Here is a 23,445-nt window from a genome sequence, read left to right as displayed (position 1 = left end):
ACTCTGGTGCCACATCCCTCCAAGGTTAGGGACAGGCCTGGGTGTTAGGGGTAAAGGTACATGAACTTGGATCTGGTATGTGGGCAAGACCTGTGGCTTCCCTTTCCTTTCTAACCTCTGCCCTACCCACCCCGCCCTGGACCCCATGGTGGTTCACAGACACAGATACACACACACACACACACACACACACACACACACACACACACAAAGGAGCAGGAAGGTCTGTCTTATTTGACAGATAAGGAAACTGATCCTTCTGGAGAGAAGGTGACTCTTTAAAGTCATCCAGCAAGTTAAGGGAAGCCACGTGCTGCGAGGACCCTCCCTTTGAGGCCCAGCTAGAAGGCTACCAGCAGAGGGTGGAGGGTGGTGGCTTGGGAGACAGGGTGAGGATATAGCAGCTCTGTTTACTCCTGGCGCCCTCAGTTATTGGCTCTGGGACCTTGTGGGGACGGGGCGGGGGTAGTTTATCAGTATTTAAAATATGGCTTTTTCTATTCCTATACAAAATGTTATTAGGGGAAGCTGGTGACAGGTATATGGGAACTCTGTGAAATATTTTTGTAACTCTTCTGTAAATTCAAAATTACTTCATAATCAAAAAAAATTTAATACCGTTTTCCCTCATCTGTACCATGGAGATTAGCACCTGCCTCACAGAAGGCTTAAATGAGATAATGCCTGTAAGCCTTTAGTACAGTATCTGTCCCCGAGTGAAGACTCAGTAAATAACCCCTTTTAAAAGCTACTTGCTCCAGAAGGCCAGTGACCTCTCGGCACCCACCACTATTTTCTTGGCAGTCCTCACTCCTTGGGAGCAGAGTTATTTCAGCCTAAAATGCCAGGCTTGGTGTGGTTGCTGGGAGCATGCATTTCATCTTGGCTCTTCTGCTTCCTAGCTAGGACCCCGGGGCAAGTTACTAGATCACTCTGTGCCTCAGTTTCCTTTCTATAAATCATAAAGCTACAAGTAAGTTTGTCATGAGGTTTAAATGAACTGGGAGTTTTCAGCACTAACAGCTGTGCCTGGCCTATAGCAAGCAACACACAAGTGTTTTTAAGGTCCAGCTCAGTGTTTCTCGAACTTATTTTACTAGCACCCACAGTAACAAATATACTTTCCATCACCACCATTTTTTTTTTTTTTTTTTTTTTTTTGCGGTATGCGGGCCTCTCACTGTTGGTGGCCTCTCCCGTTGCGGAGCACAGGCTGCAGACGCGCAGGCTCAGCGGCCATGCTCATGTGCCCAGCCGCTCCGCGGCATGTGGGATCTTCCCAGACCGGGGCACGAACCCGTGTCCCCTGCATCGGCAGGCAGACTCTTAACCACTGCGCCACCAGGGAAGCCCTCCATTTTTCTTTTTGATGGTGATTTGGAAAACACCAGTCTCTAGTTAGTTGATCCCATTTTGTTTCCCCTATTAATAATATATAAGGTTCTTGGGGGACAGGGAATATGTTTGATTCATTTTGGTCTCCAGTTACTTCATTTCCTTCTTTCATTCAATTTACCAAGCTTGTATCACCCATTCATTCCACATATATGTATCGCCCTTTATTGAGCACCTACTGTGTGCCTGTTGCATATTAGTGCCCCAGTGCAGATCAGACCTACGTTAAATAAATAAATAAGGCAGGGAGGTAGGAAGCCAGGAAGGCAGACAGGAAGGGAAAAAAACCCAATGTCCTGGATGCCCATGGCCCGAGAGAGCCCCAACTGGCAGCAGTTCCCCCCTTTTAGTCCCCACGTTCCCACTTCTACCTCAGCCAGAAAATTGAACCCTCTCCAGCCACCCTGGAGCCCATCAGCTGTCTAGGTGCTGGTCCGGCGTCTCGAGGAGAGGCGGCGCCCGGGGACCCGCCCCCTCGCCTCCTGCCTGGGGCGAGGTGGTGACGGCCGCTCCGGGATCCAGGCAGCCTCCGCGCCCCCGGAGGGCATGCGCCCCTCCGCGGGCAACTCGAGCACAGGGCCCCAGGCCCACGGAGTTGCCCAAGAGGCCGGGCGGCTCCTCCCCGGGGACCCTCCCCCTCTGGGGCGCGTCATTTTCCCCACCCCCGGGTCCGACCCCGGCTGTTCCTCGCACGCCGGCCACGCGGGGAACAAATCTCAGCCACCTGCTCCGGAGCCGGGTAGCCGGGGCACCGTCCGCCCCATGGAGCTGCCGGCCAGCAACACCAGCTGCGAGAACGGTGCGTGAGGGCAGCGGGGAACCCGTGCGCTCTGCGCTTCGCCTTCCCTCCCTGCTGCTCCTTTCCTCTGCGTCCTCTCCTGCCTGGGGGACCGAAACGGGGAGGGGGTCTGCATGCGTCGTCCCCCACCCAGTTCTCAGGCCCGTCTTGGGAGGGAGCAGGGTTCTGGCTGACTTTCCCCCTCTTTGGAGCTGGGTAGCTGAGGGGGGAATGGGAGAAAGGGGGACGTGCGTGGGAGGGAAGAGGCGGGATTTATCGATTGGAGCGGGTCTACCAAGAGGTGTGTGTGTGTTGGGGGGGGGGGTTTATGTATAGTTGCTTCAGATTTTAGTACCTGCCCAGGTCTGTCCCCCTGGGGCTCATCAAAGACAGGGTAGAGGGCGCAGAGACTCACCACCCCCAAACCCACATCCACCTTTTAGGAAAAGGAGGGAAAGAACAACCCAGGAAAGGATGAGGAAAGATTCTGGGCTTTATGCTCAAGTTCTTATTATAAACCTGGGTAGTGGACTAGGCTCTTTACCTGCATTATCCCAGTTAATCCTTAACACAACTCTAGAAGGCAGGTAGATATTATTACCTTCCTGTCACCATTCTGGAAGTAGGGAAAATGAGGCTCTGAAAAGTCTGATGAACTTGCTCAAGGTAAGTACAGTGGGGAAATGGAATATAGAACCAGGGCTCTTGGATTCTAAAACCTGTACTGTGCTCATCTCCTTTCTTGGTATTTCTCCATTTTCCTACCTGGTCTTGGTATGCAGCCTGTGGGATATCCCTGTTTTTCTAACTTCTCCTCTCCAGTGAAGCTTTCAAAGCGGGCCTGCTGGGTGTTAGCTGGCCTTGGTTTTCTGAACAATGATGCGGTCCATTTTCAGCCTCGTCTTCCCCTGGGGAGAAACATGTTCCCCAGTCTTAGCATATTCGGGAAGAGAAGCAGGAATCATCTGGCCCAACACCCATTTGTCAAGATGAGCACACTCCTCAGAACTGGATTTCCTTTGGCCATCAGCCCTCTCTCCTTTTCTTTTTACCCCTGTGGGAGGACTTGACTCGATGGAGGGCACTGTGCCCCTTGGATGCCTCAAGCCTCCCCCAAAGAGCCAGGCCCACCCTTTGGCTCCACCTGCTGGAGATGAACCTTCAGGAGGGCGGGGAAGGGGGTGGAAATGGGCTTGGCCTTCCTCTTGGGAGTCGCCCTCCTTGGCCCACATCCTCCCAGGTTCTGGCTCTTTTCCTGAATTCAGGGAACTCCCAGGATTTGACTCTTGCCCTAACTGAGGAACAGGAGTGAGCAGTCAGAACAAGTTTGATTAGGGACCCAGATGGTTTCTTGTCTCATCTTCTCTGGATTGTGACACAGGTGTTGGAAAGAGAGGTCTCCCACTGCAGAAGACACATGGGCGTCCCCTGGTGGGTTCCAGACCCAGCTCTGCCACCAGGCTTTTATGAGACTCAAGCAAATCCTTCCCCATCTCAGGGCCTCAGTTTCCCCAGCTGAAAAGAAAGAGGGTTAGACAGGATGCCTTCTAAGGGCTCTTCCAGCTCTGCTGTTCCATGCTTCTGTGCCATGGAAGAAAGGTCAACAGTGCCCTTCCTTCGTTACGCCAAAATGCCACTCTGTGCTCTAGATATGCCAAAGCTAAAGCTGCCTGACCTTTTGGACTTTGGGCCCTTCTAGTGCAGGCCTAGAGATCTAGCTTGGTTCAAGGAGAAGCGCCTGGCCCGGGCCTACATCCTTGGCACACGAGCCTGGGTCTTTGTGACCCACAGTTTGAAAAAGACCTACTACTACCAAAGGTCACAAACTCAGATGCTTATAGGGGCCGAGCACATAACAAAAATGACTGAAGGGAGCCGCGTGTGGACTCAGGGGAATCGCAAAGAGCACGTCCTGTCTAGGGGTAAAACCACTGCTGAGCCACAGCTTACTGTTGCCTATGGGACCGTGTGCCCAGCAGAGTAAGCAAAGGCAGCCCTGAAGCTGGACTTTCATGGGAAATCTCTGGATTTTTAGATGTTAGCAGGGAGCTCATGTTTTAAGGTAACCCTCAAGAGGCTAAATGACACCCCATCCCCCTTGCCACCTGCTGTGTCTGTGTGTGTGTGTGTTGTGTGGTGGGGGGGGTGGGGGGCGCTGGTGACTGAGAGCATGAACTTCGGTACTATATGGGCTAGGGAAGCAATTCTGGCTACACCACTTACCACCAGTGTAGCCTTAGGCAGGTTACCAAGCTTCTCAGGGCCCCAGTTTCTTCAGCTAAAACCCTGGGCATGACCACTCTGCCGTTTCCGTGATAAGGGATGCTCCTGAGAAGCCCCAGGGTGGTGGGCCCTGCGAGTACCAGAGGATTATTGCCTGTGCTTTGTACTGTCTCCTTGAACTTGGGCAGCTTAGTTCTTCTGACTGAGGGTCTACGCCTCATGCCCAAGTTTGTCCTGTTGTCCTTGGTGTTTGTGCCAGAAGAGCCAGCAAAGGGTGTGCTGGCTCAAGGGCATGAGAACTGATTGACTCTCATGGACTCTAGGACTTGGAAGGAGAGCTAAAGACAGATCCTGCATGGAGTGGCAGGGACACTGACCTCTCTGAGGCCTGAAGGAGGCCTCAGCCCTGACCACAAGCACCAGAGGTCTTCGAAGTAAGGCCTGGGGATGGTTGGTTCTGACAAACAAGGATGCTCGTATTTCATCATCTTCAGGCCTAGGAGGGGCTGTGGACTCCAGCCTCACTCCCTCCTGTTACCTGTCAGGACTCTGCCCTGTGGCTGAACAGTTAGGGATACGTAAGTGAAGAGGCCTCTGGGAGGGGAGGATCCCTGTATGATCCTGAGCTGTTGGAGGCCCATGTGCCCAGAGGCTGGGAGGGGATTCCTGTGGAGGCCGAGAGGTTGGATTCGATGAGGCCTGAGAGCTGTGGGGCCCTACGTGGTGTTGGGGCGGGGGGGGGGCATCAGTCTAACTTAGTGGTGAGGTGCTGGAGTTCTGGAGTCAGACAGCCTGTGTTCTTAGGCAAGGCCTCCATTTCCACATCTATGAAGTGGGAATCAAAGACAGCACTTATCTGACACATGGTTGGAAGCACTTGATGAGTTCATGAAGATAAGGTCCCTAGCCTGCATGCAAATGTCCCCAGCGTGACTCTCACCGTGGTCTTCCCTAGGTTCCCTGATCAGCCTGTACTGCTCCTCCCAACAAGTCCTGTGCCAGATCGTCGGTGACCTCAGCCCCCAGGTGCCCAGCAGTGTCATCTCCAACAGCTGGCAGGAGAAGTTAAGGCAGAACTACAGCTTCTACATCGGCCTGGGCCTGGCCATCCTGTCCAGCTTCCTCATCGGCAGCAGCGTCATCCTCAAGAAGAAGGGCCTCCAGCGACTGGTGGCCTCTGGTGCCACGCGGGCTGGTAGGCTCCTGGGGGGTGGGGGTGGGTGGGGTGCTGGGTGGCAAGCCCTCGGTCAGCCCTGTGAACCTCCCTTCACGGGGTCCACTGTAGCGGTTTGAGAACCTGTCCTAGATAGGCACAAAAGGCTCATTGTCAGTCCCGTTGGGAGGCCGATCCACCGACAACAGGAGACCTTCCTTTATAATCCAGTAGTTCCTGAGAACTACATGATCAGTTAATTGGGGTGAAGACAGGGAAAAGTCTCAGGGCCAAGAATCAGAAACCCCAGGTCTAGTCCTGGTTTTATTTCTTACCAGTTGTGTCATCATAGGCAAGTCACAATTTCCCTACAAAATGGGAATATAATACCTTTGCCCAGAGCAATGTCGGACACTGGTGCGTCCTCACGTACTATCAATCTGAGCTCCTTTATAGGCTACGAAAGAATTACTGAGTCTCTGTCCACAGGGATTTGCTTGTTTGAAAAATAAGACGTGTATCCATGAAACAATTGTTGAGAAAAGGACTCCTATGTTAAAAAATTTGTTCATTTAATCATCATTCATTGTGTACCAGCTGTGTGCCAGGTGCCGTGCTAGACCTGGGGACACAGTGCCCTTGTGGGGCATTGAGTTGAGTGGAAGAGACAGGCAAGTCGATAAACAGTTGTTCTGTAGCATGTTAAATGCTATCATGGGGAAAATGAAGAATGTTATGGCAATATTTTGGAGGGCCATGTAAAGCCAGGCTTGAGGGGTAGGGGAGGTTTTCTGTAAGAGTTGATTTAGAAGCTGAGACCTACATGATGTGGAGATAACAAGGTGAGGGGAAAAGAGAAAGAAGTAGTATTCCAGGCAGAAAGAACAGCATGTACAAAGGCCCAGGGGTGAGAGAGCATGAGTGATATTAGAAGCTGAAACTGTCTCAGGATGGCTAGAGCATGGAGGGGTAAGAGATGGGGTGAGGGCCAGCTCATGAAATGTCTTGTAAACCGGGCTCCAGAGTTTGAGTGTAATTGTAAGTGACAAAGGTTTTAGGCAGGGGAGTGACATAGTTCGATTTACGATTTGAAAAGATCTCTGGTTGCTGGGTGCAGAGTGGATTAGGAGACAAGACTGGAAGGTGGGAGACCAATTTGGGGAGAAAAACAACAGAACTTGGGCCAGGAAATTACAGTGGGAATGGAGACAAGTGGTGAAGTCCAGAGATAGATTTTGAAGGTAGGACTTACTGGGTTTGGGTTTGGTGTTGCCTGGCCCCAAGGGGAGGATGAAAAAATGAGTCAAGGTGACTCAGAGCGCTCTGCTTTGAGCAGCTGGGGAGACGATGGTGCTATTTTCTGAGACAAAGAAAGCAGGAGGAGCAGGTTTATAGGAAGATGATGTGTTCAGGTTTGGACGTGTTCAGTTTAATGTTCTACGGGACACTGAGCTTTGGAAGCAGACTATTTGTGTTCCAATTCTAGCTCCTCAATTCCAGGTGATTATGATCCTGGGCAAGAAAAATAGCTTTTCTGCCTCAGTTTCCTCATCTGAAAAAATGGGGATAGGAATAGTTCCAGCTATATCTTGTTGTGAAGATATGTAGTATGTTTAGAAAGATGCTTAGCATGGAGTAAGCACCAGTATTAGTTTTACTGTGATCTAAGTGGGAGAGCCTGACAGACAGTTGGATACCCAGGACTAGAGCCGGGTGTGCTCAAAAATGGAGAGCTGTGAGGTGTGGGCATGAAGTCAGGATCAGTGGTCACTGCTGCTCTATCTCCTCTTCTGGACAAGGGTTTGAAAGGCCAGAGACCTCCCAGAGTGCCAGAAAAATAGCTGCTTCCACTCAGGAGAGAGCAGAGCAAGTATCACTGACCATTCAGAAAGGCAGCTTCCCCGGAATCCATTTTTTCTCCAGTCTGCTCTTTCAGTATCTTCTGAGATTTCAACTCAGAGTAAAATGCTCTCAGAGCACTTTTATGGGAGATTCTGCCTGCTTGCGGAACCTGATGAAAGTTAAAGACCATCTTAGAAAAAAGGGCATTCACAAAAAGCAACATACAACTTTGGGATTTTCACAAAACTGTCTAAAACCCACCCTAATCATCATCATCCTCGTTGCCAATACTGAGTATTGACCATGTGCCAGGCTCTGAGTCCATCGTGTGAACAAAGCAGACATAATTCTTGGCTGCATGGAGCTTCCATTTTAGTGGGGGAAATTTCAGAAAATAAATAGATCAAATTATAAATGACAAGTGTCATTAAGGAGAACTGAGTGTGATGAGAGAGAATCCCAAGAGGAAACAATAAAGATAAGGGGACCAGGGAGGGCATTTTAGTGGAAGCAGCATTTAAGCAGAGACCTGTAGAGTAAGTGTAGATATAGGCAAATATTGTTAAGAAGACTATTCCAAACAGGGAAAAGCACATGCAAAGCCCTTGAGGCCAAAAAGAGCTCATCATTTTTGAAGAACTCAAAGACAGCCTGAGCAGCTAGACTGTAGTAGGAAGTGTGGCAGGAGAAGCCTTTGGAGAAGTGAGCAGGGTCAACACTATGAACAGGCTTGTTAGTGATTCTGGTCTTTATCCTAAGAGCATTTCGAAGCCACTGGCCAGCTAGAAGCTGAGGAGTGACATAATTCTTAAAAGACTCCTGGCTGGGCTTCCCTGGTGGCGCAGTGGTTGAGAGTCCGCCTGCCGATGCAGGAGACACAGGTTCGTGCCCCGGTCCGGGAAGATCCCACATGCCGCGGAGTGGCTAGGCCCGTGAGCCGTGGCCGCTGAGCCTGCGCGTCCGGAGCCTGTGCTCCGCAACGGGAGATGCCACAACGGTGAGAGGCCCGCGTACCGCAAAAAAGAAAAAAAAAAAAAAACTCCTGGCTACTATGAAAGGAATGGATTATAAGGGACAAGAGAAGAACCAGAGGAGTCCTAGGAGGCAGTTGCCTCAACCCAGACCAGAGGTGATAGTGCCTGGGAGTTGGGTGGTGGGGGTGGCAGTGGAGTGGACACACGTGAAATGCATTTTGGAGACAGAATCAGCAGGATGGAATGGACGCAGAAGGTGGAGTAGTGGGAGGGTCAGGTGTGATTCCCTGGTTTCTGGCTTAAGCAACTAGGTACACGGAGGTGCCGCTTACTGAGCTTCGTTTGGTGGGTAGGGAGCATTTAAAAATCAGGAGTTCCATTCGGGACAGAGTTTGAGATGCCTGTGCGAGACCCAAGAGTTGTCAAGTAAGCAACTGGATATACGTCAGGGCTAAGAAGAAAGGATCAGGGTGTATATATGACATAGGGTATCTAGATGGAATTTAAAACTTTGGAAGGGATGAACTCACCCAGGACAGGGCCCAGAAGCAGGCCTGGAGGACTCACCACAGCTGACATATACTGAACCCTTAGAGACTGGCGAGTGAAGGTAGAGAAGGAAAAGGTCCTGAGAAAGTACGGCCAACCTCTAACTTCATGCCCATTCCTTTCTACAGTGGACGGAGGCTACGGCTACCTGAAGGATGCAATGTGGTGGGCTGGATTTCTCACCAGTAAGTGGGTTCTTTGCTACTAAGGACAGTGCCCTATTGAGGACAGAGGCAGAGATGAAAGGAGGGGTGGATGGGGCATTTCTGTCTCTATTGTGCAAAATATGAATCCAAGGCCCAGATTTCTAGGGGGAGAATCTAAACAGTCTTTGCAGGTAGAACATTTTACCTGCATCTCAGGTCACTTTCCCCATCCAAAGTCAGTCTTTCATCCATAAAGCATCTGTCCCCAGAGAGGTTTGTACAGAGCTGGTAGTGATAAAGGTGTAATTTCTCAACTTCCCCTGAAATTCAGGGAGCTATGACTGCCCGCTGGAGTCTTCTGGACTCCTGCAGGGCACAGCCTGGGACTCCTAAGTCAGCTGCCCCATTCCACAGGCAATTGTTGGCTCACTTAGAACATGGCTGGTCTGCCACCTAAGGTTTGCCCACATTTTCACATTCACACATTCCTTTCCACCCACCCTCCCTGGCTTTCAAACCCTAATTCTTTGGGACGGAAAATTAGCCAGCTTTCGATTTGTAATCCCCTAAGTCAGGTTTTGATCCCTGTCTTAGCCAGAGTTATCCCATTCATCATCTGCTTTCAAAGGGCAGACCCAGGTCATTCCCTACGAGCAGGGAGACAGAAGAGGCACTTGCAGGAGTCTGCAAACTGGAAACTCATATGGGGAGAGGTAGGCCCTTTGGGAATGTCTGACTTTCTAACCACCCGCCTGTCAATCTAGACTATCCATAACTCCTCTGGGAAAGACGGCTCCGTGGACCATTTGGTACCTGGAGAATCAGTAACTGTAGCTGTGTCTTTATCTGATAATTAACACTTTCTAGAGCTTACCTTGAAGATACAGACCAATCATTCGCAGTCCCTGAGATACACTTAACCGTGCCTAGGCTAGAAGCCAAGGGACCTCGAGAACCAGAAAGCACCATGTGACCCTGGACTCCAGGCCACCTCCCTATCTTTAACATGGGAGGATTTGGTCAGGATCATCTGCGCCTGACCTTCAGATCAGATTCTGCAGGGAGACAGCATAAGGGTGGGGATTTTAAGGAATGCTGGTCTGGGATTCTGTGAATGATTGAACACTGAATGAAGCCGTCTCCACCCAGATTCATTTGGGCTGGAGATGGCGCATCAGAGCCACTGTGACCTCTCTTCCCCTTAATTTCCTAGTGGCTGCCGGAGAAGTTGCCAACTTTGGGGCCTATGCGTTTGCTCCTGCGACAGTCGTCACACCACTGGGAGCGCTGAGTATCCTCATAAGGTTGTTGTCACCTTTCTTGCTGTCTCTTCCTATTTTCAGTTTGTTGATGTCCGGAACTGCACGTGGGGTCAATTGCTACTTGCAGTCAAGGACCTGGGTCAGTCTCAGCTTCCAGAAAGAGGCAGTGTGCTGTTCAGAGCTCCGCACCCTTGGATGGTTTGCTGCCTGGGCAGTGAAGGGGCAGGCCAAGCCCAAACCAGGTGGAAGGGCTTCCCCTGCCACAAGGCTGAATGTCTCATGTCAGTGTTTTGGTGCCCCAATAGGAGAAGCACACAAGTTGAAAGTACAAGCCCTAGATTAACCCTCCCTGGGTTCTAACCTTATCTCTGCCACTTTGTAGTTACATGGCAGGTCACTTAACTACTCTAAGCCTCAATTTCCCATCTGCTAAGTGGGGATGTTCATATTACCTGCCTGAAGGCATTGATTTAAGGACTAAATGAGATGATGCACAGAAAGTGCATAGTACAGAACAGGCACTGAAGAATAACCACAGCTAACATATATTGAGGGTTTACTCTGTGCTAAATGTTCTAAATGTATTCCCTCATTTAATCCTCACAGCATCCCTCCTAATTAGAAAGGAGGGGAGACCTGAGGCCAAGAGGGGTTAAGCATCTTGGCCGAGGTCACCCAGGTCCCAGGAGGCTGGGCCAGGATTCCCTCCCAGGCAGTCTAATTTCAGAGTCTGGGTGCTTAACCACTAGGCCCCATGGCCTGGAAGATGTTTGATGGTATTAAAGATAGCTGATATTAAATGTGTGTGCTTCCCATTGCCCCGTTCCTCCCAAGCTACAAACACAGTTCCTCTGTGGGGGTCCTGAGCCCCATTTGAAGCTGGCTCTGATTGTCACCCTAACCTCGGAGCCCCGGTAAGTCCCTAGCCCACCACACTCAGCACCTGTAATTTCCTGTTTTGTTTTACCAGCTTGATGACAATTTTACAGCATTTGTGCAGTCAAAAACCAGATAGAGCCGTGACTCACATGGCACGGTTGGCTGATGTAGCCGAGATACCAGTATTGCGTATCTGATTAGTTTACAGATTCCCATCCCAGGAAGTTGGGAGCGGCAGGGGATCCTCCACTGTGTGACCTCTGCCTTTGCTAATGCTACCGGGTGCTGATGAACAGGCATTGTGGGTAAAATGGTTTTGGGAGTTTTAGAGGAGAGATGGGAGACATACAAAGGAGGTTAGACATCAATCCCCTCTTTCCTGATACCTTTAAGCAGGACTCATGAGGCTCATTGGGTTACCTTAGGTCAGCCAACAGGTTTTTGCCCTAAACTAATGCCACCTGTTTAAAGAAACAGAAGCATGCCCCAGCGATTGCACCTGTCTTGTCTCACCAGCCTTCTTCCTTCACCTTTGCTGGCTTATTTGGAGGATGTGACGGGAATGAGAGTCACATCACCAAGGAACAGCAAGGAACTGGAGGTGTTTTGTCCAGAAAAGACTCAAGGAAGTCAGGAGAATTCTTCTCAGTGAGGTTTAGAGGGAAAACCATAGGCTTTATAATTAGACAGAACTTGAGTTCAAATCCTGGCTCGTGTCTTACCAGTTGTATGATCTTGCCATCATTTAAGCTTCTGTGGGACTCAGTTTTCTCATCTATAAAATGGACATATTTTACTTCTCAGAGTTACAAGACGTTAGTGAGATAATAAATGGGAAGTTCTTAGCACAATATCTAGTACGTAAAGTGTGCCCAAGTGTCACTGTGGTTGTTTATATTGGCATATGCAAATGGAAGAAGGAATGGATATGTTTTGTATGGCTCAAGGAATAGATATGGGATGAGTAGAAACTACCATATTTTGGGTTAATAACAGAATGAACCTACAAGGGATTCATTTGCCTTGTGAAGGAGGGAGCTGCTTGCCGCCAGACGTATACAAGCCAAGGCTGAAAGCCTTCTGTTTGCAATGTTAAGAGAAGATGTGCTCATTGGGTAGGAAGTTAGACAAGAGTGCTTTGAAGGGCTCTTCCAACTCTTCTCTTTGGGGATACTGTCAGTCTCTAAAATGAAAGAAATTCACATGTATGTCGTCGATTCCTCCAGCCCAAACTGTAACCCTCCCCTAAATAAGTTTCTATTTCACACATTTCCTAGGGGGTCTAGAAAAGCTTCCACGTGTGAGAGTAGTGAGCCCTTGCTCAGCCCTCACTTTTCTCCAGGATGCTGGAACTGGGCTGGCTGCTGTAATCCCTTTCTCCACTTTCACATGCAGTGCCATCCTTTCCTCATATTTCCTGAGAGAGAGTCTGAACCTGTTGGGGAAGCTGGGCTGTGTGATCTGTGTGGCCGGTAGCACAGTGATGGTGATACACGCCCCCGAGGAAGAGGAGATCACCACCATCGTGGAGATGGCTGCCAAGATGAAAGACACAGGTAGGCTCCAGGCTCCCAGTGAGCAGGAAGGCACTGGGCGTGAACCATGTTAAAGGTCTGACTGGGTTCTGGCCATCTCAGGTGCTGCCATGTGGAGGAGGAGGCAGCAAGCTCAGGGAGGAAAGCTGATGGGCGGGTACTGAGGCTAGCTTACAGGTTCCCAGTCTGATAGGTAGGGATGCTATTATTATGTATTTGTTATGTGCCAGGTACTGTTCTAAATGCCTTGTTTGCATTGTCTTAGTTCAGGTTGTTTTAACAGAATATCATGGATTGGGTGGCTTATAAACAACAGACACTTACGTTTCACAGTTCCAGGGATCACGATCAAGTCCTAGATCAAGGCCCGATAGATTTTGTTCATAGATGGCCAGCTTCTCGCTGTGTCCTCATCTGATGTAGAGGGCAAAGGAGCTCTGTGGAGTCGCTTTTATAAGGGCAGTATTCCCTTCCTGAGGGCTCTACCCTCATGCCTGAATCACCTCCCAAAGACGTCACCTCCGAATACCATCCCATTTGGGATTAGCACTCAACATGTAAATGGGGGGGGGGGGGTGGCATTCCGTCAATTGCATGTTATTAATTTAATCCTACAAAAAAGCTCCTATGAGGAAGGTCCTAATATTAATCCTGTTTTACAAAGAGGAAACTGAGGTCTTGGGGGTTTAATTAATAACTTGTACAAGTTATTAAAAAGTTGTGTTGCTGGAACTGGGACCCATGTTTAACTCCAGAGCCCACGTTCTCTTTTTTTTAAATTTTTTTGGCCACACCAGGTGGTGGCATGTGGGATCTTAGTTCCCTGACCAGGGATCAAACCAGCACCCTCTGCGTCGGAAGCACGGAGTCCTAACCACTGGACCGCCAGGGAAGTCCCAAGCTTAGGTTCTTATTTATTTATTTTTGCGGTACGTGGGGCTCTCACTGTTGTGGCCTCTCCCGTTGTGGAGCACAGGCTCAGCGGCCATGGCTCACGGGCCCGGCCGCTCCGCGGCATGTGGGATCTTCCCAGACTGGGGCACGAACCCGTGTCCCCTGCATCGGCAGGTGGATTCTTAACCACTGTGCCACCAGGGAAGCCCCCAAGCCTAGGTTCTTAATGAGACATCCCATTGCCATGAGTGGAGGGCTCTAGAGGCCACTGGCATCCTCCCAGGTCAGGTTACCTGTCTCCATCCCCCACAAAGGGTACATCGTGTTTGCTGTGCTTCTGCTGGTGTCCTGCCTCATCCTCATCTTCGTCATCGCCCCACGTTATGGACAAAGGAATATCCTTATCTACATCGTCATCTGCTCTGTGATCGGGGCCTTCTCCGTGACCGCCGTCAAGGGCCTGGGCATCACCATTAAGAACTTCTTCCAGGGGCTGCCGGTTGTGCGGCACCCTCTCCCCTACATCCTGTCCCTCGTGCTGGCCCTTTCGCTCAGCACTCAGGTCAATTTCCTCAACAAGGCGCTGGACATCTTTAATACCTCCCTGGTGTTCCCCATCTACTACGTGTTCTTCACCTCGATGGTGGTGACCTCCTCCATCGTCCTCTTCAAGGAGTGGCACAGCATGTCGGCCGTGGACATTGTGGGCACCCTCTCTGGCTTTGTCACCATCATCCTGGGTGTGTTCACGCTTCACGCTTTCAAAGACCTGGACGTCAGCCGGACCAGCCTGCCCCACATGCACAAAAACCCAACCCCGCCTCCCGCCCCAGAGCCCAGCATCGTTAGACTCGAAGACAAGAATGTTCTTGTGGACCACATAGAACTCTCCAGCGCCCCATCACCAGAGAAGAAGCCCGAAGTATTTATAATCCATTCGTAAAGCTTGGAATACATGAGTGAGAGGGTGAGCCCTGTGTTACAGCCTGACTGCTCAATTTCAGAGCCACCTGGTTATTTTCAACACAACTCTTACCAGTGGGCTCTCTTTTCTTGAGACGTTCATTCATACCTCACCGCTGTTTCCGGGAGAAAAATCCCTACCCAGTGAGCAGTGGTGGCAGAACCTCCTGGAAACACAGCCTCAGTGACCAAATACCCTACTACATATTGGTGCCCTCAGGTCCCCTGGACCTCCCGTCCTACTTGTTTCCTCGGTGCCATCTCTGTGTTGTTGGGAAGAAGATAGGATTTGATCCGTTGAATGTAGCACAAGCCAAGAACTTCCCTGAAATGTTGGTCATCAGGAAATCCTTCGCACTGGTTCTCCTCCTGAGACTGATTCACCATTCCTGAGCCCAAGACTGAAGTGCAGCTGGCCCTCCGAGGCCCGGAGAGCAACTCGCCATGCCTCCCGTCCAGAACCAACAGACACACAATTACTGTAAAATGTCTTGTTGCATTTGCCACCTCATCTTCGGAGATAGAGGCAAGACCTCAGCTGACCTGCTTACTGTGAAAGCCACCTGACGTCTCAGGGAAACACTTCCACCAGCCCCGTTCCCGGGAGCAGCCAGCCTGGAGGTCAGCATCTGTCTCCATCCACCCGACCCCTTCGCCACCCTTCCCTCTCTAGACACATCCTAAGGAGTCAGTCATGGAGACATTCAGGCAGTTATCTAAGAACTCAAAACAACACAGCAACAACAAAAGGTGCTTGCTTCCCAGCCAAGCTCTGCTGGCCAAGCCCAGTGTTTCATTTTGCCTCACTCTCCAAAGAGAACAGCGATTGCACTGCTCTTAAAAGTAGCCTGGCTGTCGAGCAGAATGCACTTTCCTTTTCCTCAAGGAGTAAACCAATATGACTTGGGGAGATGGGAAGAAGAGTAAGGGGCAGTCAGGAAAGCAGACACAGGCTCTCTGGAAACCAGGGGCTAACTTTTGTGTTTACTCTGGTGGTGAACCAAGAACCCAGGTGGAAAAGGCTCCGGGTAACTTGTTTTTTTTGGACACACTGCACGGCATGTGGGATCTTATTAGTTCCCTGACCAGGGACTGAACCCGCACCCCCTGAATTGGAAGTGCAGACTCTGAACCACTGGACCGCCAGGGAAGTCCCCTCTGGGTAACTTCTGGGCTGAAGCCTTAGAGGCTTGGCCAGTGGGATCAGCTTTGAACTTCAGTGACCAAGTCGGGGGGTGTAAGCTCGGCACGGGGTGCAATCTGGCTGTTGACCAGATCGCCACCAAGTCCCCAGCTCCACTGATGAGCTGCCCACACTGGGAAACAGTGTGTCACGACTGCTCCACCACCACCTGCTTTGGGGACTGCCTTTGGTCCCCTCACATTTGACCAGAGGCAGTCAAAAAACAAGAGCAGCTGGAGAGAGACATAATTAATATCCCCTCCCTTCCTGTCTTCTCTCCAGCAGCAAGAATGTGAGAGTTGATAATGAGGACCATTGACAGGGAGGTAAGGGAGCCAGTATATCTGTAAAGAAGGAAGACCTGGCCCTCAGCCCCCAAGCTGGTGCAGAGCCTCCCCTGTGTAACTCCACACCCGTGCCTGTGTTTACGTCCTGTGCCCTAAGCATAGCCAAGCCCAGGCCAAACTGTTGCTGGTCTTGTAGCTCCAAGGAACAGACTGGCTTCCTGCACCGCCAGCCTCAAAGCCACAGTTTTTAATGAATGTGGATTTCTCTCTGTAACTAAAATCAATGCAACATGTTGGATCTTGAGAATGACTGTAATCTGAAGGCCCTGAGAGCATGGTCTGCAGGGTCAGGAATAAAGACCTCTGAGTGTGTTTACTTGATACTTACATCTTGGCTTTCCTTGGACACGGAACAATTAAAGTGGTTCCTCTAGTGCCGGGGGGCCAGTCCCCAGTCTCTGGAGAGTTCTGGCTGCCAAGGAAGTCCCTCCAGTGCCTTCTACAGCCACGCCTTCACTAGAGAGGGAAAGGCTGTTTGGGGAATAGCGTCAGTGGAAGACACCCATCCCATGCCTGAGCCCTTACGGGAAGCCAACCACAGTGCTAAGAGCTTCACGTGAATACTTTTTTGCGGTACGCGGGCCTCTCACTCTTGTGGCCTCGCCCGTTGCGGAGCACAGGCTCCGGACGCGCAGGCTCAACAGCCATGGCTCACAGGCCCAGCCGCTCCGCGGCATGTGGGATCCTCCCAGACTGGGGCACGAACCCGTGTCCCCTACATCGGCAGGCGGACTCTTAACCACTGCGCCACCAGGGAAGCCCCATGTGAATACTTTTAAGCTCTCACAAATCCTCAAGTCGATCTATATCATTCATGCCGTGAGTGACCCCCAGACCTATTAAAACTAGACTGGCCTGTGTCCAGGTGCAAAGACAAACAGCTCCCTCGACTGGTCATGGGAAAACCCAGGGCTTTTCTATGGCTCAAGATCTTCCATGGTGGCCTCACAGGCTGGACAGACGGTCTCTGTAGGAACTCTTCTGAGGAGTCCTCGGTGATGGATCCTATCCAGGCTGGCCAGTGCAACATTAAAACAAAGAAACAAACAAGAGTTGCCAAACCAGACAACATTTCAAATGACAATTTAATTAAATACAAACGAGGAAAAAAGGCACCACAGCCCATTCAAGTATTTTGCATAGATATACAAATATTGTAAACAATTAATAGGTGGACGAGAGAAAAGAGGATCTGTTTTCTGTGAACAATCTCCCAAATAAAAAGAAAATTCACATTGCCCTGGATCCCAGACGCACACGTACATACACACAGTGGATGGTAAGAGAGGATGCATGGAAGGGTGACTTTGGGGGCACTTGGCTTGGATTCTGCAGAACCTCTCCTTTGCACGGTTCCCTAAGGATGGGTGGAGCACCTTTCCAGTTGGCATACTCTTGACTTTCTTGCGTGTCCAGCAGAGCTGTTACATACGCATTTAACGCCATCACTGACTTTAGAACTGGTCCCCAATTTAAAACGCGCAAGTTTTCCATACCCTCGGCCGAATAAGAACAAATTCTGACCTAGGTAAGGGGAGGCTTTGTTCAAAAGGATTATTGCAAGAGATGGCGAGGGGCCATGGCCACAGGGGGATGGGGCTATGACAGTACTGTAAGGTCTACAGTGAGACCCTAAGATCTGCGAGCCTCTCAGAGCTGGGGCAGAAAGGAGCTTTTCTTTCATAGGGAGAAGTCAATAAGGCTAAAAAGAACCCACGGCAAGCAGGCAGTTACCACTGGAGCCTGGTGCCTGGGCTAAAACTCCCACTGAGCCAGGTCGAGAGAGGGTGCAATCCCCCTTGATGTCCCCTGAGGTTTACATTTCACAGATGCCTCCTAGGCTCTTAAGGAAAACACACCTACCAAAAAAAAAAAAAAAAAAAACCAAACGAACAAACAAAAAAACACACCTAGGGTTGAAAAACTGGCAGGAGGCTAAGTTAGCTTCTAAATAGATTTACATAGTCTCCATCTGAACAGAAGGCTGGTTAAGTCACTCCACCAAGCCTCAGTTAGGCTCCCCTCCTACCCCCCAGACCCTGAGCATGGACTCACCCTTGGCCAGAGCCAGCATACAGCCCCTCCCCCAAAGGCTGACCACAGAGATGGTCCCTGAATGTGGTTTTTTTCCAGCCATGCTCACTCCTTCCTATAAAAGGCCCCTTCCGTCTGAGCTGTGGGATGCTCATAGATCTTGTAGCCGCTCAGCTCACCTGAGCATTCTCCTAATGCAACTGCCCCCTGCCCCTATCGCAACACTCCCTTCCCCAGTCTTGCAGTAATCCTTGAGAATAAAGTGCCTCTTTCCCTAAGTCCATATTGGTTTCCGTCACCTCAAAGCAGCACATGGACACAGGAGGGGAAGAACGGGCTATGACAGCCAGGCTTGCTCCTGGGCAGACTCCCCGCCGGCCTGCCAGAACACAGCGAGGAGTCAAACAAACAGTAAATAGAACCAGCTGCTGAAAGTCTTATCAAATTTAGAAAATTCAACCATTTTCCAGTTCACAGTACAATGTTTATGGGATGGAGGTGGTATTAAAAAAATTGAAAACAAAAACGGAAACAAACAGGAAAGCAACAATCCAGGTCTCTTTCTGGTATGGTTCCAGGGAGGGTGGATTTCAGGTTCAAAAGGCTCATGCAGCCACAGTGGCTGGGGCGTTTTCACTTCAGAGCCTTCAACCTCCTGACGTTGAGGAGAAAAGCTGGACATGCCCCAGGAATGTCAGTGAGGCAGGGGGTTGAGTTTAAGGGTGATTTCAGTGGAGAGGTGTTTTCACCGTTAATTTTCTGGGGCCCAGCCTTGAGGCCTGGGGCATCTCGAGTAGCACACTTAACATGGAAGGCCGTCCCCTGACCTCATCAGGCAGCAAGGATGGTGGACATCGGCTGTGGGGAGCAACCAGGGCCCTTGTCGGCAAGACAGGGGTGTGAACATCACCAATAACACAACCTGACTACCTGAGGAAAGAGAACTTCATTTTCCTGAGCTCTTTCTAAATCTATCCCAAGTGTCCCCCCACAAGTGCACAGCCTGAACATCCCACTTGTCTACAAACCCAAGAATATCTAGTGAGCACCTACTGTATACAGAGAACGATAAGGGGGGCCCGGGGTAGTGGTTGGGAGTGAAAACTCAAGCCTCTTCCTTGCACTGAGGTTTTCAAGAGCAAACGTCCGTTCACTGCAGGAGGCGGGGAGGCCCCAAGCTGCCCGGCACCTTTCTGGGGTGGGAGATCATCCCAGAGAACATCTCCGGTGGTTCTCTGAAAATCCTCCCAGCTAGCAGAGCACCACACAGCCCCCATTCCCTGCTGCGGGGAGGACAGGACCAGAGGAAAGAACACAAGGAAGAGGATGAGAAGATGTCTGGCCGGTCCCGGCACAGACTCTGTTCCGTCAAGGCTGCTGGCTGCTGCTTCTCTAGGGATCTCTAGAGACAGGTCTGCTCTCTGCTCAGAAGACAACGGTCCTGCCTCAAGCCAGTGACCAGGTCTGGAGACAGGCTGGGGCTCCCAGGATGTCTACTCTCCTCCCTGCACCCACCACTGTCCCTGAGGACCTTACTCAGATTCAGGTCAGGGAGTAGAAGGAAGACCCACACTCTGCTGCGGTCACCACACACCATGGAAAGTAAAGCTACGACCCCACAGCCATGGCCCGAGTCTACCCAGGTCAACACTCTTGAGAACCAACATAGGAGATCCCGTGGCCAACCCGCAGGCAGGACCCTGACTTGCAGGTCACAGCACCAAGTCCCAGCAAGGCGGGACTGCTGGGGATTCACTCTTCACAGCACCACACATTAGGCGGGTCCCAGCGGAGAAAGAGAAATCAGAAGCGTGAGGCACTTGGAAAACGCAGAAGAGAAAACAAGGAGCACGCGAGAACAGTGGCGAGCGGAGTCAAAACCTTTGGCTTGACGGCTCAGAGGGGGCCGGGGCTGTGCTCCCCCTGCTGTCTACACTGCCTACAAATAGTACCTGTCTGAGTCAGAGTGACCCTTGGGAGTAAGGGGATGCAGGGGCTTTGGTGGGGGGAGGGGGGCGGCGTGAGGAGGGAACGTGACGTGTTCACATATGGCCACAGAGCCAGGAGCTGTGACCTCAACCAAGCCCTGGCTGGAGTGACCCCTCCTGATCAGTAAAGCTAAAAGGGACAGTAAGTGCCCAGCCTCTGTCCAGCCTGGGACCTCTGAGGAAGATGGAAGCAAAGGAAAGCTCTCATGCGTACCCTCCTCCATAGGACGTGGATAGATGGCTTCTCCAAGCTGAGTCCTGGCCTCAAGGGCTAAACAGACTTCTCCCAGCTGGGCTCGCCAGCTCGGACAGCCTGCACCAGCTCGACTGTCACCTCTGGGGTGAGGGGCCAGCTGAAGGGCGGATAGGGGACGAGCAGCCACTCAACCTCTTCGGCTCTACCCTCCCTACCTGGGGCTGAATATTGCACAAAACAACACTTGGATGCCGTTGATGGTAGGCACTCTGGGCCTCTGTGGAAGCCGAGGTGGCACTGAGTCAAGGAGGAGATTTTTCAGAGATGCAGTGGTTCCAGGAGGAGGGGAGGGGGGGAGGGGGAGCTTAGAGGTGGCCAGGCATGCTTCCTCCAGATTCCGTGGCCACGGCTCCTCTGTGGTGTTCAGAGTCCTCACAGGAAGGGAGAAGCGCCTTCAGACGAGTCTAGATTTTCGAGCTAGCCATCCCCACAGCCCTCTGTGACCTGTATTCAGGAAACTGCAGGGAAAAAAGAGAGGGAGAGAGACATCAGCTCCGTGCTATCAGTGGGGAGCTGTCCTCTGGCTTGTGACAGGTGGGCATGAGTGGCAGACTGTCACCTGAGAAGAAGGGTTTCCGCAGAAGTCTGTCCACATGTCTGCTCGTCCAGACCATCAACTCTGCAGTAAGAGGCATGGTGGCAGCCCCCAACCCCCAGCTGACAAGCCATTCCCCTCCTCCCTCCCAGCAAAGCTGCAGCTCAGTCTGCAGGGTTCCCAGGGCCTTGTAGGAACACAGGGCAGTGAGCCAGCTTCCTCACCTACTCCCCTCTGCCCCAACTCCCAGGACTAAGTCCCAGGGAAGATGTATTAAGAGGGGCCATTTGTGCACAGCCTACCATAGGCCAGCGGTTAATGTAAATTAACTGCCTTGACCTTCACAGTAACCCGATGGGGTTGGCTATTTCTGCTTCGTAAAACCTCTTTCTAGATAAGGAAACGGAGACTCAAGAGAGTGATTTGCTCAGGGCCGCTCAGCTCAGCTCAGCTCATCAGTTGCAGACCCAGGTTTGAAGCTACCATAGCTCAGCCTCCTAAACATCACCTTTCACATGAAACCAAAAAAGGGGGTGTGCAAGGGTCTCACCAATTTAAGGGACAGTCATGCAGGCACCAAGAAATGCTAAGCTTCTGTCCTTTGCTTTTGTTCTGGAAGTTCAGCACTACATCAAGAAGCATGAGCTGGTCTGTTTTCTCAACTCTTATTTTTGTCCCCTGGATCCCTCTGCCCCAGCTTCTACCTCGAGTGTTTCTGAAGACTCACCTTTGGGGCAAGCACAGCCAGAGGCCGGGTCTGCTGAGGTCTAGAGGCAGGGGGCCACAGAATGGAGACACCACCTGGCCTGGGGAGACTCTTGCGGCCTGGCACCGGGTTAGCCGGGAGTGCCTTCTGGGGCGGCCGAGGCCTGGAGAAATCCTGGGGAGAAAGCCACAAGCCTCACTCAAAGGCCAGAGGGGCCTGTTTGAAAGAAAATGTTCTCAATATTTTACAGGTCAAAAGCAGATGAGAAAAGGGATATACTATTTAAAAAGAACGGTCCCTCCGGAGCCTGTGCTCCGCAACGGGAGAGGCCACAACAGTGAGAGGCCCGTGTACCACAAATAAATAAATAAATATAAAAAGAATGGTCCCATTTAAAAAGAAATTGTGTGCATACATGTTTACATGCTCAGGAAAAAGCCTTTTTGGAGAGCAATTTAGCAGTATCTATTAAGATTAGAAATGATCATTCTCTGACCTAATACATAATTTCATTCCCTCTGAGAACTATTTGCACAGGTGCACAAAAATGAAATTGCAAGGATGTTCCTTGCAGCACTGTTGGTGACAGCCAAAATAAACTATAAATAACTAAAATTTCCATCAACAGACAAATTACTAAAATTATACAGTGATATATAAAGCAGCATTTCAAAAGAAGGAAGTAGGTTGATACGTGCTGAGGTGGAAAGATGGTCAAGAGTCATGGCAAGCTGCAGTACAAGCTATACAGGATAGTTTAGAGAAAATAAGTCACCCCACTATCCCCCACCAATGTAAATGCAGAGGTACAGAGGAAAGTCAGGAAGGATGAAGACCAAATTGATAACAGAGGTCAGAGGTTCAGAGTGGGCTGTGCATAGGGAGAGGGGTCGTCCAAGTGAACATTCAGTTTTTTTAACAAAGCATATATGTGTATTACTTGTGCAAATAAAAATAAAAATTGTAAAAAGAAGAAATCATATTTTCCGTATTGTTTGTCTGTGGGTGGCACAGTCTTTCCTTTGTGCTTTTACATTACCTTCATGTTTTGCCCCCTTCTCAATAAGGCCTTCCCTGATGACCTTATTTAAAATTATAACACCCCCAAACACAACAATACACAATCAACAGGAGGCAGCAAAAGCAGCCTAAGAGAGAAGTTCATAGCAATACAGGCCTTCCTCAAAAAACAAGGAAAATCTCAAATAAACAACCTAACCTACCACCTAAAAGAATTAGAAAAAGCAGAACAAACAAAACCTAAAGTCAGCAGAAGGAAGATCAGAGAGGAAATAAATAAAATAGAGATTTAAAAAAATAGAAAAAAAAATCAATAAAACCAAGAGCTGGTTTTCTGAAAGGATAAATAAAATCGACAAACCTCTGGTCAGGCTCACCAAGAAGAAGGAAGAGGACCCAAATAAAATAAGAAATGAAAGAGAAGAAATAACTAGCAACACTGCAGAAATACAAAAAATCATAAGAGAATACTATGAACCATTACATGCCAACGAATTGGACAACCTAGAAGAAATGGACAAGTTTCTAGAAACACACAGCCCACCGTAACTGAATCAAGAAGAAACAGATAATTTGAACAGAATGATCACTAGAAGTGAAGTGGAATCTGTTAAAAAAAACAAAACAAAACTCCCTGCAAACCAAAGGGAGTGGCTTCCAGGATGCTTCGCTGGGGAATTCTACCAAACATACAAAGAAGAGCTTACACCAATCCTTCTCAAACACTTCCAAAAGATTGAAGTGGAGGGAACACTCCCTAAGTCATGCTATGAAGCCACCATC

At 50.2% G+C, this 23,445-nt stretch overlaps 2 protein-coding genes across 7 annotated transcripts in view; one reads left to right on the top strand and one right to left on the bottom strand.

Annotated features, from left to right (window-relative positions):
• Nucleotides 1-1,884: 1,884 nt before the first annotated feature.
• Nucleotides 1,885-18,007, top strand: NIPAL4 (NIPA like domain containing 4). Its single transcript, XM_032627797.1, has 6 exons — nucleotides 1,885-2,194; nucleotides 5,352-5,591; nucleotides 9,043-9,099; nucleotides 10,274-10,364; nucleotides 12,597-12,757; nucleotides 13,945-18,007. The coding sequence occupies exons 1-6, from the start codon at nucleotides 1,942-1,944 to the stop codon at nucleotides 14,571-14,573; spliced, it is 1,431 nt and encodes a 476-aa protein (XP_032483688.1). The 5' UTR covers nucleotides 1,885-1,941; the 3' UTR covers nucleotides 14,574-18,007.
• Nucleotides 17,191-23,445, bottom strand: part of ADAM19 (ADAM metallopeptidase domain 19) — an 89,029-nt gene continuing 82,774 nt past the window's right edge. For all 6 annotated transcript variants that reach the window (XM_032627789.1, XM_032627793.1, XM_032627788.1 and 3 more), the window contains 2 exons: nucleotides 21,664-21,816; nucleotides 17,191-20,859 (listed from right to left, as the gene is read on the bottom strand). In XM_032627789.1, the coding sequence (XP_032483680.1) occupies nucleotides 20,806-20,859; nucleotides 21,664-21,816 (207 nt within the window). In that variant the 3' untranslated portion in view covers nucleotides 17,191-20,805. The remainder of the gene's footprint in view (nucleotides 20,860-21,663; nucleotides 21,817-23,445) is intronic.

Source organism: Phocoena sinus, chromosome 3 (genome assembly GCF_008692025.1).
Source record: "Phocoena sinus isolate mPhoSin1 chromosome 3, mPhoSin1.pri, whole genome shotgun sequence".
Taxonomy (NCBI): Eukaryota; Metazoa; Chordata; class Mammalia; order Artiodactyla; family Phocoenidae; genus Phocoena; species Phocoena sinus.
Note: the sequence above shows the minus strand (reverse complement) of the source record. Positions and strands in the feature narration are given on the sequence as shown.

What these genes read in the sequence shown, in the direction of transcription:
- NIPAL4 (XM_032627797.1), top strand. Translation starts at nt 1,942, where the DNA reads ATGCGCCCCTCCGCGGGCAACTCGAGCACAGGGCCCCAGGCCCACGGA. An exon ending in CTCTGGTGCCACGCGGGCTG is followed by an intron (nt 5,592 to 9,042) that starts GTAGGCTCCTGG and finishes TCCTTTCTACAG; the next exon opens with TGGACGGAGGCTACGGCTAC. An exon ending in GCGCTGAGTATCCTCATAAG is followed by an intron (nt 10,365 to 12,596) that starts GTTGTTGTCACC and finishes TTTCACATGCAG; the next exon opens with TGCCATCCTTTCCTCATATT.